Here is a 15,604-nt window from a genome sequence, read left to right as displayed (position 1 = left end):
TCCAACATTGTCCAAGCCTTTTTTTCAGGTCACAATGGATCCGTTTCGGCTCCATGTTGGGCCTCGTGGATCCACCCTAGTAGAGAAATCGGATCCCACCTGCCCAGCCTTCGGCGCACAACATCTGCGCCGCCATCCCTAGCCTCTGCCCGAGCCGCTGCCCGAGCCTCTTACGCCGCTACCTGAGCCGCCGACCAACTAGTTTGAGCTGTTGCTCGAGCCGTCGCCCGCGCCTCTCGCGCCACTCGAGCCACCGAAGCTGCTGGCCGCACATCCAGAGCCGCCGGAGCCTCCGGCTGCACATCCCTAGCCTCCGCCCGAGCCGCCACCCGCGCCTCCTGCGCCGCTGCCCGCACTGCCAGAACTGTCGCCAGAGCTACCGCCTGAACCGCCACCTGAGTAGCCGGCTGCACATCCTGAGCCTCCACTCGAGTCGCCACTCGTGCCTCCTGTGCCGCTGCCTGCGCCGCCAGAGCCAACGCCTGAACTGCCGCCCAAGCCTCCTGAGCTGTCGGCTGCACATCCTGAGCCGCTGCCCGCGCATCATGCACCGTTGCCTCACGTCGCGGGTCAAGCATTCCCAACTGTTTGTGACAATGACTCAGAGGGAAACACCCCCAGCGTGCATCCTGGTCGACCTCGCCCCGACTGTTTGTGATTATGTCTCAGAGAGCCGGAACAAACACTCAACCAAACATCCTCCCAAGCATGTGTCTATCTGCCAAACACCCTACCCCCTAGCTGTTTGTGACAATGAGTGCCATCACCATGCCAAGCACACGACGTGTGCATGCTCAAGAGTCAAGACCAATTGCAACACACATCCAGGTAACTCGTTGGAGGCGAGTTCTCAAAGAGGGGGAGAATTGGTGGGGAACGACAGTGGAACCCCCTCCCCCCCCTTACTAGGTAAACTTCCGTTTATCCCTTTTTATTTTTCTTTTCTTTCTTTTAATAGTTTTTAGTTTTTTTTATTGTAATCCCAAGAATCTCCAAGGAGAAGGTTATAAAAGCTCCCTCCCTCGACGTGAACAGTTGGTGAATTTTGGAATAGAAAAAGAATTTCATTTTCACCCCTGCTGTCCTCGGCGCCGCCGTGTTATCGCCGTGCCACTGCTTGGACGGCAATGTTATGCAGGAAGAGGAAGAATCCTCTTCCTCTCCCTTGCGACGACCCGTTGTCATCATTCGCCCGCACTCCGCCCACCTTCGCTGTCCACCGGCGTCCTGCATCAGTACCTTTTTGAGGAACTTATCCCACCCTTGACATGCTCACTTTGAGATCATTCCAAAGCCGTTCATGCGTCCGGCCTCTAGAAGTATCTACGCGATCACTCGATGCTTGTATCTCCACCTCTTCTTGCTCAACTCTCCTTGGAGACTCTCTCCTTAGTTGAGTAGTGATGTAGAGAATGAAGAAAGGGAGAGGTTCTCAAATCTAGATTACATGGGTGCTTAAAATGATTGCCCTTTTCCCTCTTTATATTTCACTTAAGGTTTTTTTTCAAAATCCTAAAAGTAAAATATATCCACCAATGTCCTTATGAACTTATGCGTTTGACCCTCTAGGCCCATTTATCATTCTAGTAAATAACTTTAGTGGCTCGATAATATTTTTTTATCAACCTTATTAATTAACTATATCAGCATATAGATTAATTAAGTAAGGATCGATTTAACCCAATCGATTGGTTAAGTTTCCAGCCCATGGGGTGGCATGCTACACTTCGTGCTCTAGAAGATATCGAATAGTGTTGAACTCTCTCATGGAACCTTTACCGTCACTGGTTACCGTATATGTATAATCCATCATCTGCACGAGACTCTCAAACGACCAAGGGTAGGGTTTATCGTCAAATCCTAATCCGTCATTCGATTAGTACTGATGCGTAACGGGGATCATTGGAGATTGCCTTCTCCAATATCCTCACTACCATGGCCAGGGATTCTTCTACATCGTCTTCCTTGAATTGATCTCCTCTAATACCAATGGCAGATGATCTCGTCTTGACCACTCAATCATATCCATGAGCTTCTTACTACATCTGAGATATGACTTACTTTGAATACCATGATAAAGGCTCCTAAGTCATAGTCAAAATGTAGTCTTCTATTCACGAGATGTCCTTGGTGTCTCAGGTCCATAGATCACTTATACAACTGTGACATGAATCAACCTGATTAGCGTTTACGTATAGTACCATTCAGGGACTCATACAGATCAATTCAATGAACTCTTTATCCAGAGAGCACTCACTATCTGTCCTTAGTGTTGCCACACTAATAGCCACAAGTTCAGCTATACTTATCGTATAAGTATGATCATATAGTGCTATTCTATTATGATAGTTCGATGTCTGTCATGACTATCCATCAAGTATGAATATTTCGAATACATGTTTAAAGACTAGCGTTCACTGTATTATGATCTCATCGTAAATCACTTAGTCATTGCATGTATTCATGGACTTCATTATAAACATCACAAAGAATAATAATGAACATAAATTTTTATTCAATGAACTTAAATAAACATGGTAGTGTGATTGGCTTGACGGCTACATAATATCCATCAGCAATTGATGCAAGACAATGGGAGAGAGCAGAAAGCAGTGGTGGCTATGAAAAGTGGAGATGAACAGGCAGAACGTGGCAGCGGTCTTGTGACAGACGGTTGGCCAACAAAGAGACCAAGGGGGAGAAGATGGCGGATGGTGGAGGGTGAGGGTCATGCTCGGCTCCGGCCAGCGACAATGGGTGAATGTGGGGTGGCGTGCTTGCTACAGGCAAGCGGCGTGCATGCGGAGGAGCAATGTACTCACTACAGGCGAGCATGTGTTGGATAGACAGAAGACGGCTATAGGCAGGCATCATGCTGGCATCTGGCTAGTCCTAGCAGGGAATCGGCGATTACAACCAGTGGCAGCGTCGGGCCATAGGTAGAACCCAAGGTAAATATGAAGAATCTCTTTGTTCAAAATTTCACCAACGTCTACTTCAAGGGAGGGGGCTTTTATAGCCAGTTCCGTTGTGGCTTTTGGAATTCAAATAAAAACCCAAAATATTCTAAAAAGGCCGGTTATGTTCTGCTCTGTGTCATGATGCCAACCTTTAGAGTAACCATCCGCACCCCGTGTGTTCCCTACGAAGAACAATGTCAAATATTGGTACTGTAGCAATCGATATTCCATTTCGTCAATAGGGATGGACATGCGTCATCCATCACGTCACACGTCATTGTGACGGAAACATGATGGATGACGTGACAGTGACAGTGACGCAATTAGAGGTTCATGATGGTGACAGTGACGGATGACGGACTGGTCGTGACAAGGACGAGATGTTGACGGGGTGCCTCGGACGCGTGACGTGAAGGAACGGCCATCACGGATGACGGCTGTGACGGATTTTTAAAAAAGTTTATAAAGTGACATAAAATATGTATAAAAATCATATTTTTTAAGCTTTCCGACGGCCAAGATTTCGTGGTGTCGATATTTCACTTTCTTGGCATTTTGCACATAAGTCACTGGTTATTGTGCGTGCGGGTGCACAAACCAACGTCGCCTGCAAATAATTGGAGATATACCCCACCGACTCTCTGTCCTCCAAATTTCCCTAATAATTAAAAATAATTTTTTTTAGGATTTTTTTTCACGTCACGGGTGAGGTGACGCCGTCCGGTGAGGGGGACGTGACGGGAGGCCATACGAAGGGACGCGTGACGATAATCTGACGGTTTTTTCTCCATATACTGGGACGTGTGACGGGACGGTGACGTGACGAAACACCATTCGTCATGTTTTGTCATCCGTTCTGTCACATCCGGAGCGTCACATCCCGGATGTGCCCTTCCCTAATCACCAACCGACATCCAGATATCTGTATAGATGGATATCTGATACTCATTTCCGAGATCTAGTTCGGCATCCGCCCCGACATCGCCATCCAGCGGAAGATGGGCAATTGGGGGGATGTCGCGAACAGTACTTAAGGCGAAAACGGCCACTACAAGTGAGACCGATCGGAGGTTAGCAATTAACCAAGGATCTGACTATTCTGATGCATCAATGGCGCGAACGGGTCCTTCTGTTCGCCTGCGCTGCGGTCGGAATTTTTGTATCTGCAGGTAATGATCGATGATTGATTTCCCTGGCCTTCTGAGTCTGGACTCGTTGCGAGATTTCGTATTGATTTGAAAAGTGCTATGCACATCCTCTATTTTCTGCTCACGCGTGTATGAAAGATCGTTTTTTTCTCGATCTTCCTTGACTACGACGAGGGATAACACCCAGTCGTATTTTCATACGTTTATTGGGCGATACAGTTTTTTTTTTTGAAAGATTTAATGGGCGATATAGGATCTGACTCGGAGAAAATCATCGTTCTCAGATTTGATACTAGTTTCATTTTTAGTACTCCGATTGTTCGTCCAGGTAGTTAGATGTGGAATACAAGCGGGGAAGACTCGAAAACTGTCGCTTGATGGGGACGAAAGAAGATGGGCGTGTGGCAGGGGGGCTGGAGTGAATCTCCAGCTCGTCAGTTGCATCGTCAGAGGTATCCGAAAGGTGTGTTTTCATCATTTATTCTTTGATGATAACTCGCTCGTCTTACGATTAAACGAATTTTTTTTCTGATTTATGCGTAAACTTTACGGCCAGGAATCGGTATCTTCGTCGATGTTTACAGGAGTAAAGATGTCATCAATGAGTGATAATTTGTGGGTTGCCGGTGTAAAGATAGGTCGAAATGTGCAATTCGATTCGGAATTCTAACTTCTGTTCGTAATTTTTTTTTGAAAGGAACTGCTGTTTGTTCATGGGTCCGAAATATTACCGGCTAGAAAGATAGACCATTTTGTGAATGACGTGTGTGTTCTAGTGAAACAATTTATTTAAATCCTGGATTAATACTACAATATGATTTACTTCAAAGTAATCTCCCCAAACGCTTTTCAGGATGCATATATTCCTGAAATTCCTGTTATTTATCTGTGGTTTCTCATCAATGCGGCACTCGTTGAGGATAATCGTCTTCTTCCCATTCCATATGTTTAATTGTGTGGTGGGCAGCCATCAGCTTGGAAGACAGAAAAGAACTTCCTGCTAGAGGCACAAGCCCTAATTGGGTGCTTGCTCTTGTCACGTAGGATAGAAGAAACATTTTTCTCTCTTAGCCAAAAGAGCGCCAAACTCGGAGATCGTCGGCAATGGCGCATTCTGCATTTGATGCTGTGGAGGCAGTGCGGGGATCTCCGGCCAGGATCGAGGTTGCCGGAGTCCATGGCAGCAAGATTCTGATGGGATGCTCTGACTGTGCTCTTCGGATATACGCGCCATTGCAGGCAGTGGAGACATTAGGCTGGTCGGCGGCACATGGAAAGGAGATGAGGAAGGAGAATTATGTACTGGAGAGGACAGTGTCGGGCTTCTGGAGAAAGAGTCCTGTAGCCATGGAGGTTTCCAAGTCCAGGGATCTCCTCCTCAGTCTGTCAGAGTGGATTGCTTTCCACAGGCTCCCCAACCTGGAGACGGTGGCAGTCATTGGGAAGACCAAGGGTGCCTCTGTGTATAGCTGGGACGATCACAGGGGCTTTCTCTGCGTCGGAAGGCAGAAGAAGGTTGGCATTTTCCGATTTGATGGTAAACTTTCTACTTCTGTACTGTCACCTTTTTATCTTAAATTACAATTTAAGTTGAGTGCTATGCATTAGTTCTTTCGAGATCATTTATTAAGCGGACTAGATGGATGTCGGTGTGGTTCATTGCCTTTTGGTACTAGGGTGAATCTATTGCTGGACAGATACTTTTATTCGAATTGTTCACAAACTCAAAAATCGGATATTCATTTTGAGTTACGATAGGGGGTGGTTTTTCACTTTGAAGGCAGAATTTCTTAGGCTGTCTGCTGGAAATTAGGAAATACATTCTTCAAAATAGTCTGTTAAACTTGTTTTTGCTCTTTCAATTTGTGTTTTTGTTTTGGGAAGATGGGTAGTTTTCATGGTAAAGTGCAATGCAAGTGTGCTTTTGCTTTTGTAATTTTTGATATTATCTTACGGGATTTTACCTGTTTGGAGGTCGAGATTTCTTGGAAGTGAAGGAATTAGGAGTTCCTGACGTTGTGAAGTCCATGGCTTGGTGCGGTGAGAACATATGCTTGGGAATCAAGAGGGAGTACATGATTCTGAATAGTGCTACTGGAGCTCTATCAGAGGTTTTCCCATCTGGAAGGATTGCTCCTCCTCTTGTCATTCCACTTTCTTCTGGCGATCTTATTCTCGGAAAGGTAGCTTCCCTGTTTCTATAGAATTTGTCTTTTCAAGGCGAAGTATCTCTCAACATGATTTGTTTTTTTTAAAATTTTAGAATATATTCCCAGAGACCTTTTGCCCGAACATAACCTGTCGTTCAAACATTTACTAATTTTACTCATGGTCTACAAACAAGGTTGGACATTGAATGGAAATTCTATCAGTATTTGATCTTTCCCGGAGAGGATCAAAGGGGTTAGAGAAGGAAGGGCCAGTGGAGAAGCAGTCTTACAGTGGGAAACCCAAAGACCGGTACATCAAACTGTGTGCTGTTAACCTGGCCCTTGATGAAATGCCGTCCATTAACTCATCCATTATCATATCATTTATTGTTGAGTTCTGATAAGGCCCCCACTGTAATTAGTCGTCCCAATTTTTTCAAAGAAAAAAGGAAGGTCATCCGAGATCGGCGATAAACCTGATATTATGGAGATATAATCAAGGACCAAACTGGTAAGGAGGAGTGGGGATTGCCTTTTGCAGTGCGCTGGGTAATATGGCTTTATTGTAATGAAGTTTTTTCTAGGTACTCCAGGCATTGCTGGACTACATCGTACAAGACAAGACTTGCCTTGTCTCATTTTGGTTAGAGGGATATGAACAGAGAGTGTGGGTGCTCGTTTGGGTTACTTGTGTATTTATTGATCTCTTATATCAATCATATTGAGAGGGTCACTGACCTCAGGTGATCTTCCTCTCATCTTAGAAAAAATCCTCCACTTCATGAACCACGCCCTCTGTCGAAGTCGTCCTCCCCTTGAAAACAACCTCATAGGAATGCAGCCAGATGGCCCATCGAACTGCTTCTAGGTCTTCCCCATTCCGCCTCTGTGAGAGGCCCAGAAGGCGTCATCTTAAGTAACATCCACCCATGGAGTCTTGTGCGTAACATATTCTTTGATTGATTCCATCGGAGGCCTCATCTGAGGTCACTTTCAAATACAGTATTCTTAAAATAAGATTCTAAAACAATCAAACAAATTCTTTGATTTATGAACCTTCTAGGTTCATTTGTGCCTCTTCAAGAAGCTAATGGCTCTAGATTCCACCACCGTTGGCTGTTTCAATAAGGTACTTGGTGCGGATTACACAAATATATTCTGCATTGAATACTTTATTGAAACATTCAATGAACATATAACGTTTGTTCAATTGTAAGCTGGAGGATTCAAGAGCTATTAGCTTCTTGAAGAAGTGCAAACGAAACCACAATGTTCATCAATCAACTACACCTACTAAAGTTTCTTGAGGCTTATTTTTTTCCTTTCATTTTTTCTTTACATATTACTTGAAATACTGTTACACGTCAAAGTTTATCTTTAGATTGATGTTTATTTGTATTTACCCCCAGTTGATTGTTTCCAGTGAGAACGCGTACACCATTGAATATCGCCTCCATTTTAATCTTATTCCCTACCTCGCCACTTCACTCAAATGATTAGCGAATTATTTTAAATTTTATGAGCTTCCCATCGCCTAATAAATTTGATGATTATTTCAACTAATTTGATGAAGATCGTTCCGTTTATGCCGATTATTTTTTATTTAAATTCTCAGAATTTTCAATATATGACTAGAAAGAAAATAAATAATGGTTTTGCCCATTTTCTAACAATGACTGTTTAAAATTCTCATTTTTTAGAAGTTTTATTGAGTTCTTTCCCGGGATGAAGATCTTGTGCTTTGTGGTGATGAAAAATTTTCAGGACAATATTGGAGTATTTGTTGATCAAAATGGAAAGCTTTCACAAGATGGTAGAATTTGTTGGGTTGAGCCCCCCGCATCTGTTATTATCGACTGGCCCTACACAATTGCTAGACTACCGAAGTATCTTGAGGTAGAATGTCTTTTTCAGGCGATGATGTGATTGAAATCTTACTCAGCTGTCTAGTTTTTTAAGACCAGTTCCCAATTGTAAGCTGTTTTATCTAACTTCCAACTTTTGGTTGCAGATAAGATCTCTCAGAGCTCCGTATCCTCTTGTTCAGACAATTTACCTGAGAGATATTCATATCCTCCTTGAAAGCAGTGGCTATGTCATTGCTGCCTCTGGAAGTTCTTTGTATTGGCTGCTGCCTGTTCCTATTGATGTTCAGGTACTTCAATGATTTTAAGAAGTACTAGGGTCTTTGTAATCTTTTCCCCCTATTTTTAATTGAGTGTCTTACGTTGTGGAGTGCAATGAAAAATTCACGTGTCCTTTTTTACATGTATTTTAAGGGGGTATTTTTATTTATCTCCTTTTTGGATTTTACAGATAGTGCAACTTACAGCATCCGGAGACTTTGAGGAGGCTTTGGCTTTATGCAAATTACTTCCGCAGGAGGATTCAGCTCTGCGAGCAGCCAAAGAAGGATCCATACATATTCGGTGAAATTCAATTCCTATAGTTTGTTTCTTTCCAGATCGATGATCTACTATCGTTTAATTGGTATCTTGAAGGCAGCAGTTGAGGAGACAGTTGATCTAAATTAATGCCTTCCTTCTACGACATCCATTAACACTAAGAGTGATCACAGTTTTAGAATATTTCTAATTTAAAGCAGTCTATTAATTCATGGTTCACTCCCTGCCATCTGATGAATCACTTGTTTTCAGTTATGCCCATTCCTTATTTGACAAAGAAAATTATGAAGAGGCAATGGATCAGTTTATGGCATCTTTAGTGGACATCACCTATGTACTATCGCTTTACCCTTCTATTGTTCTGCCCAAGACCACGGTGATTCCAGATGCCGAGAAGCTTCCAGATTTATCAGATGTTTATTACCTATCCGGGGCATCATCAGATGCTTCTGATGAATTGGAAGCCTCACCTACTGCACAGTTTGTGGATTTTGATGAAAAAGCCGCTCTAAAAGCAAAGAAAACGCAGCACAATGCTCTTATGGCGCTTGCAAAATATTTAAATAAGAAGAGATATGCCATAATCGAGAGGGCTGTTTCAGAGGTGACAGATGAAGTTGTGATGCGAGCCGTGCAGGGCAGTTCGCACAAAACAAATAATTTAAGCAAGGTAGTCTATGCTGTTTGCAATAAAATATGTAATGTTAACCATGATGAAAATTTTTGCGTTTCTGTTAGGCTCTTATCATTTCTTTGTTAGGGTTTTGAGTTGGGGATGATGGTGCCATTTCACATTTATGAGAGGCGTTCATTTTATCAAAAAATGGACCTTTTATTTGTACACTGCTTACAATTAGTGTTTGCCGATGGCGATTATGGTAGCTAGTCATCATCTTCCCCATCATTCATCATTGCCAGGATGAGATGATGTTGACAAAGTTGTCATCATCTCTTGCCCGTGGTCAGGAGGAGGATGATTTTGTCGTGTCATCTCCTCTCATCATTGTCGTTTTGCTAGTCGCAGGCAGGATGATGATGAGAGACGATGCCAAAATTGTCATCGGCATCTTTATTTGCCTGCAGTAGGATGATAAAATTTTCATCATTGTCTTTGGGTGGTAGGTTTTTGGATGAGAATGTTGATTTTCATCATTGTCTGCAAAAACACTTACAACCATTGCACAACTAAGTACTTAATTTGGAAATAACCATCGTGATTGTAAAAAAAATTGGTCCAGGTCCGTGGTTCTCATCACATCAGCTCAGTTGCCAGAGAAAGGGCATCCATACTAGACACTGCTCTACTTCAAGCTATCGTTCTTACCGGTCAATCGAGTGGAGCATTGGAAATTCTGAAAGGGCCAAACTACTGCGATCTGAAGATCAGCGAGGAGTTCCTTCTTGAAAAGGAGTGTCATGACCTTCTCCTGGAGCTTTACAAGAGCAATCAAATGCATCGTGATGCCCTAAAACTACTAGTTCAACTAGTTGAAGAATCCAGTGCCAATCAGTCCAGTGCTGAGAACCCTCGCAATTTCAAGCCAGATATGGTTATTGATTACCTTAAGGTTTGGGATTTCATTTCTTACAACTCCTTTTTAAAGGATAGTACCGGGAACAGTTTTTCTTATATTTTTATTCTGAAAATCAGATTTTTGAGATTGACCAAGATAGTGATTTTATCACTGAACTAGAAAGTTCTTTTACTCACCCCAATTAAAGTCATATGAACGGTCTCTCTAAAAACAGCAGTTGGTACGAACTTTGTTTCATTTACGATACTCAATATAGTTGGAATGATCGTATGAACGGTTGCTTTGCCTCTCTCTCCATAACAACAATGACTTCATCTAAGCTCATTATCCTACTGTAACCTATCTCTTACTTTAAGCTACTTGGTTGATATGTTATCCTATGATATGTTTAGATAGATGAGAGGTGGAGTTAATTATTTTCTACATTTAATGGTTATTTCTGCAAAAGTTAATGTACATTAAAAGTCCCTCAACGTGACAGTCCTTTCCTCATCTTCCGTTCAAACTCAATTTCCAAAGTTATTCATGTTTAATAACCGTGGGAGAGGATTGGTTACACGAGTTTTCTAAGTTTTTGTTTTATAAATCTTCGATTTTTAATAGCTTAATCTATGGAATTCTGTAGAAAATGATTTTTTTTTTTTTTTGAAGAGACTGTAGAAAATGATAACTGACAGTATTTTTATTTTTTTCATTTTTTCAGCCGCTTTGTGGATCGGATCCCATGCTTGTTTTGGAATTCTCAATGCACGTCCTTGATAGCTGCCCAACACAGGCCATTGAACTATTCTTATCGGAAAATATTCCGTCTGACTTGGTCAACTCCTATCTAAAACAACGTGCGCCAAATATGCAATCAAAGTATCTTGAACTAATGCTCTCAATGAATGAATCTGGCGTCTCGCCAAATTTGCAGTACGAATTAGTAAGGCCTCTCCATCTGTCCCCCATGTATACCTACAACTTAAGAAACCCCAGGATTAAACCGTAATGATTTTCTTTTTTCAGGTCCAGATTTATCTTTCAGAGGTGCTTGATTGGTTTAAGGACCTCAATGAGCAAGGGAAGTGGGACGAGAAGACTTACACTCCAACGCGTAGGAAACTGCTCTCAGCGTTGGAAGGGATCTCAGAAAACAACTCTGGAACCCTAATAAAACGACTCCCTCCCAATGCCCTCTATGAAGAACACGCCATCTTACTGGGTAGACTAAACCAGCATCACCTTGCCTTATCTTTATATGTTCACAAGGTATGTCTTTATAAAGCCCAGTAAAATCCTAATTTAAAAATATAGTATTCAATGATTTTTTTTCAACTTCCAGCTTCATTTACCCGAACTCGCATTGAGTTACTGTGATCGTGTATATGAAACTGACTCCTTGAGGAAGGGCTTTAGTATCTATTTGAATCTTCTGCAACTATATCTGAATCCACGTAGTTCACCAAAAGAACTTGAGAAGAGATCAAGGAATCTTTTGCCTAAAGACAGACCCAGTCAACGTGTACTCAAGAAAGTCATGACGATTGAGAGTGCAGAAGACTCGCGTAATGTTCCCAGCAGTACGGATAGCGGGCGTAGTGACTGTGATAGCGATGATGTGGCAGATGGCGTCGATCATACAATGTTAAATTATGCGCTGGAGCTGTTGACCCAAAGGTGGGACAGAATCAATGGTGCCCAAGCTCTACGTCTATTGCCTGGAAAAACCAAGCTTATGGTAAAACTTGGACCTTTAATTTTGGGCTTCTTTTCTTAGTTTTTATGTCATTAGATAGAATTTAAAACTGGTCAATGTTCAAAAAATGTGATAATATAATGTGTAATGTTGCTTTAAAGCATGGCAGTGAGTTAATTCCGAGTAATCCTATTGAAGATATTACATTGAGTTACTTGCTCATTTATGCCTTATTCTCTAACAAGCACTTGGGTATTTGTGTTTTATGCAGAATTTGGTTCCGTTTCTTGAACCTCTTCTCAGGAAATCTAGCGAGGGACGTAGAAACTACTCGATCATAAGGAATTTGAGATACAGTGAAAACCTCCAGGTAAAATAATTGAAATGATTTTTCATTTGAGACATTTGTTGGCAAAGGTTTCTGTTCTTGAAATCCTGTGTTCTTAGAACCGTTGACTGTTCTCTTGTACTAATTTTTTCCCCCAACTCATTTCATCAAAACGGAATTATCAGGCAAAGGAAGAGCTGTTAAAGCAGCAAAAGCCAGGATTTAAGATCGACGGAGACAGCACATGTTCTCTATGTCGAAAGAAAATAGGGACCAGTGTCTTCGTGGTCTACCCTAACAGGAAGACACTTGTACACTTTGTTTGCTTTAGGGAGTCTCAGAGGCTAAGATTGAGGGCTGGACCTTGAAGTTATCTGTAAGTCTATTGATAATCTTTACAGGTATTTGTTCTCTCTCATTCTGTATATATATACATATCTATCTACCCCTTTCCCTCCCTTCCTCTCTCTCTCTCTATCTATCTACCTACTCCCTTCTCTCCCTCTCTCTCTGTCTACTCACTTCCCTCCCTCCCTTTCTCTATCTGCACACTTTCCTTACTCCATCTATCCATCCATCTATCTATCTATACATCTATCTATATCTTTATCTATCAATTTATCAATTCCCTTCCCCCGCTCTCTTTATCTATCTAATCTACATCCTTCCCCCCCTCTCTCTATCTGTATATCTACCGCCTTCCCTCTCTCTCTCTTTATCTATCTATCTATCTACCCCTTCCTCCCTCTCCCTTTCTCTCTCCTGATTATTACGTCCATAACTAAAATACACTGATATTTATTTGAATGTGGCTCTACAGGATCTCCACACTTTAAAGGAATATGATTTTAGCTCAGAGGGTGACCTTATATACCATACCAGTTCGTTATGTATGGGTGATGAGATTCCGTTGATACAGAGCAAATTCCAATAGACTTGTTGAATTTAACGTTCCCATTGGCATGAATCCAGCAGGAATTGAACCTACAAATTTGCCAATTATGAGTTGGGTGCTTAACAGGGATGAAATCTTTAACAGGGACCATCCAATTGAAATGAAATCTTTAGGAGGAAACAACATCAATTCAAATCCTGGATCTTCGAATTCAGTGACATATTGAGGGAGATCAAGAATTCTCACTATTTCTTAGATTCATGGATCAAATTTGATTCAGTGGGATCTTTCACTCACATTTTTTTCCACCAAGCACATTTTATGAATCTCGTTGACCCCCGAATTTGAGTAATGTACTTTCACGTGATTCGCATGATTCAACATGCAATAAATATTTCAGGATAAAAGGCGTAGTGCTACTTGCCGTATTGGTCCTTATATCTCGTATTAACGATCAAAATATGGATGAAAGAAAAAATATCTATTTGATGGGGCTTCTTCCTATTCCTGATTATAGAACACCCCAATTCAATGAGAAAGAATGGGGGTGTCTAATCCCACCCCATAAACTTAGTGCGCCTTGTGTGCCTTGTGTGAGTCTCTCATGATATAAATCCTTCTTGATCTTCGTGAAGACCGTCAAGATGAAAGAGAAGAGTTAGTGTGCCTCCTCTAGCCCTCTAGTGCCTCTAAAGGAGTCCTCGCTATTCACCTTCTTTCTTGAGAAGATGGGGATATTGGGGTCAAAACAAGGCTTTAAAGGGTGAAGAGAGAACCTATCCACTCTGGACTGTATCAGCCATGATACAAAAGCCCTCCTAGGGCCATTTGATTGGATTACATCTTCACATTACTGGCCTTCGCCGGTCGGCCGACAGGGATGACGACCAGGTAGTGGAGGACAGTTTTCAGTCTCCACAAGATGGGTCAAACTGTTATGATTAAGTTATTAGCAGACGCTGATGAATCAGAAGCATCTAGGATGAAATAAGAGTAAGTCCTAAAAATGTTTTAAATCTCTGCAATTGATCTTATAAAAAAAGGTCGGAAGGCTGCGATTATGTGTGTATACTTAAAACAAAACCTGTTATGACATATGTTTTGGCCTGGATCAGCTCGAAGCTTGATCATTTTTTCTTTCTTATATTATTAAGATCATGTTCCATTGCGCTGCAATCTATCTCCTTGTTTGGTAAACTTTGTGATGTACCCGAGCTAAGACAGTTTAGAATTCCATGGATAGGAACTTTTAGCTCATAGCCAAAGTAAAACCATCCCTCCACAAAATGCCTTTGATGGCTCAGATATAAGCACCACTACACAACCATGATGTAAGTCAACCTAATCTACAGTTTGATGTAATACAATTTAGGGATTCACACGCATTTATTTGACAAACTATTTCTCGTAAGGAGTGGCCATTATCTATCCTTAATGTCTCCATAGTAATGGCTAAGAGATAGACCATACTCATCATACTAGTGAGACTAGATAGTATTATTATATCCATATATTTCAATTGCATTGTTGGGTATCCTTTGAATATGAATATTTTAAACACATGCTTAGAAACTAGTAATCTCTTTTCCATGATCTCATAATAATTCTTTTAGTCGAATCATAAATTCTTGGACTTCACTGTAAACATCACATGTGAATTATAATGAATATTAAATTAATGAACATTTAATGATGTATGTAATGTGGATTGGCTTGTAAAAACTTTAAGGGTATAAATTTTATTTTTTAATTCTATAAAATATCTTTTAAATATAGTCATCTGATTTATTGGATAGTTATCTATCATTAAGATTTTTCATTGAATATCATGAATAATTATTCTAAAAATATGACACTATAGCATCATAAAATTACTACATCATAATGTGTCAATCATGAGTTAATGAATGATTTTTTGTTATGTGATAGGAGATGTGGTGATAGGGAAAAAATATCAATTTTCTTTAAAATAAATGCAATGGATACAACAGCCATGTGTAAAATCAAAAAATACGATGATTTAAAATTGACATAAATGTGAAAATAAAGTAAGACACCTGTCTGCATAGCAAGTTAAATGCAATTTTGTGGGTCTAGAAAGTGTGTGTAAGTGCAAAACAGGTGCAGTTTTGGACAAAAACAAAATGGTTCAAAATGATTCAACTTCAGAATGCGACACTAAATGATCCAGATATAGATTTAGGGTGAAACTTTAAGGGTAAATTTGTCTCAATCTGAACAGTAAATTAAAAATTATAACCTAGTAAAAAACATAAGTAGGCCTACAGAAGTGAAGTAATTACATGCGCCATCAATATTCTGTGCCCAAATTGCTGATTAGAGTTTGAATACAAAAAAGAAGTGCAAGGGTCTCCCACTGCCATCAATGGCATTAATATTAGCCAAATATAAGGATGTACAATGAGTTCCTTGATCATATATTTTTCTTCTTCTCAATAACCATCCATTACATTCACCTTTCCATATCCATCCACCCATCATATC

At 41.0% G+C, this 15,604-nt stretch overlaps 1 protein-coding gene across 4 annotated transcripts; it reads left to right on the top strand.

Annotated features, from left to right (window-relative positions):
- The first annotated feature begins 3,909 nt into the window (after positions 1–3,909).
- EMB2754 (Vacuolar sorting protein 39) lies at positions 3,910–13,195 on the top strand. Of its 4 annotated transcripts, none has more exons than XM_078577798.1 (15): positions 3,910–4,129; positions 4,437–4,560; positions 5,153–5,645; positions 6,083–6,291; positions 8,023–8,154; positions 8,270–8,413; positions 8,575–8,687; positions 8,916–9,333; positions 9,902–10,231; positions 10,902–11,123; positions 11,207–11,449; positions 11,523–11,918; positions 12,148–12,246; positions 12,390–12,605; positions 13,025–13,195. In XM_078577798.1, the coding sequence occupies exons 3-14, from the start codon at positions 5,213–5,215 to the stop codon at positions 12,570–12,572; spliced, it is 2,922 nt and encodes a 973-aa protein (XP_078433924.1). In that variant the 5' UTR covers positions 3,910–4,129; positions 4,437–4,560; positions 5,153–5,212; the 3' UTR covers positions 12,573–12,605; positions 13,025–13,195. The 4 variants fall into 4 exon arrangements, with proteins under 4 accessions (XP_078433924.1, XP_078433923.1, XP_078433922.1 ...); XM_078577797.1 differs by having other exon boundaries at positions 4,437–4,571; positions 5,158–5,645; XM_078577796.1 differs by having other exon boundaries at positions 4,437–4,571; positions 12,390–12,580.
- Positions 13,196–15,604: the final 2,409 nt, after the last annotated feature.

Source organism: Wolffia australiana, chromosome 7, assembly GCF_029677425.1.
Source record: "Wolffia australiana isolate 7733 chromosome 7, ASM2967742v1".
Lineage (NCBI taxonomy): Eukaryota > Viridiplantae > Streptophyta > Magnoliopsida > Alismatales > Araceae > Wolffia > Wolffia australiana.
The sequence above is the reverse complement of the archived record's forward strand: the minus strand, read 5'-3'. Positions and strand labels throughout refer to the sequence as shown.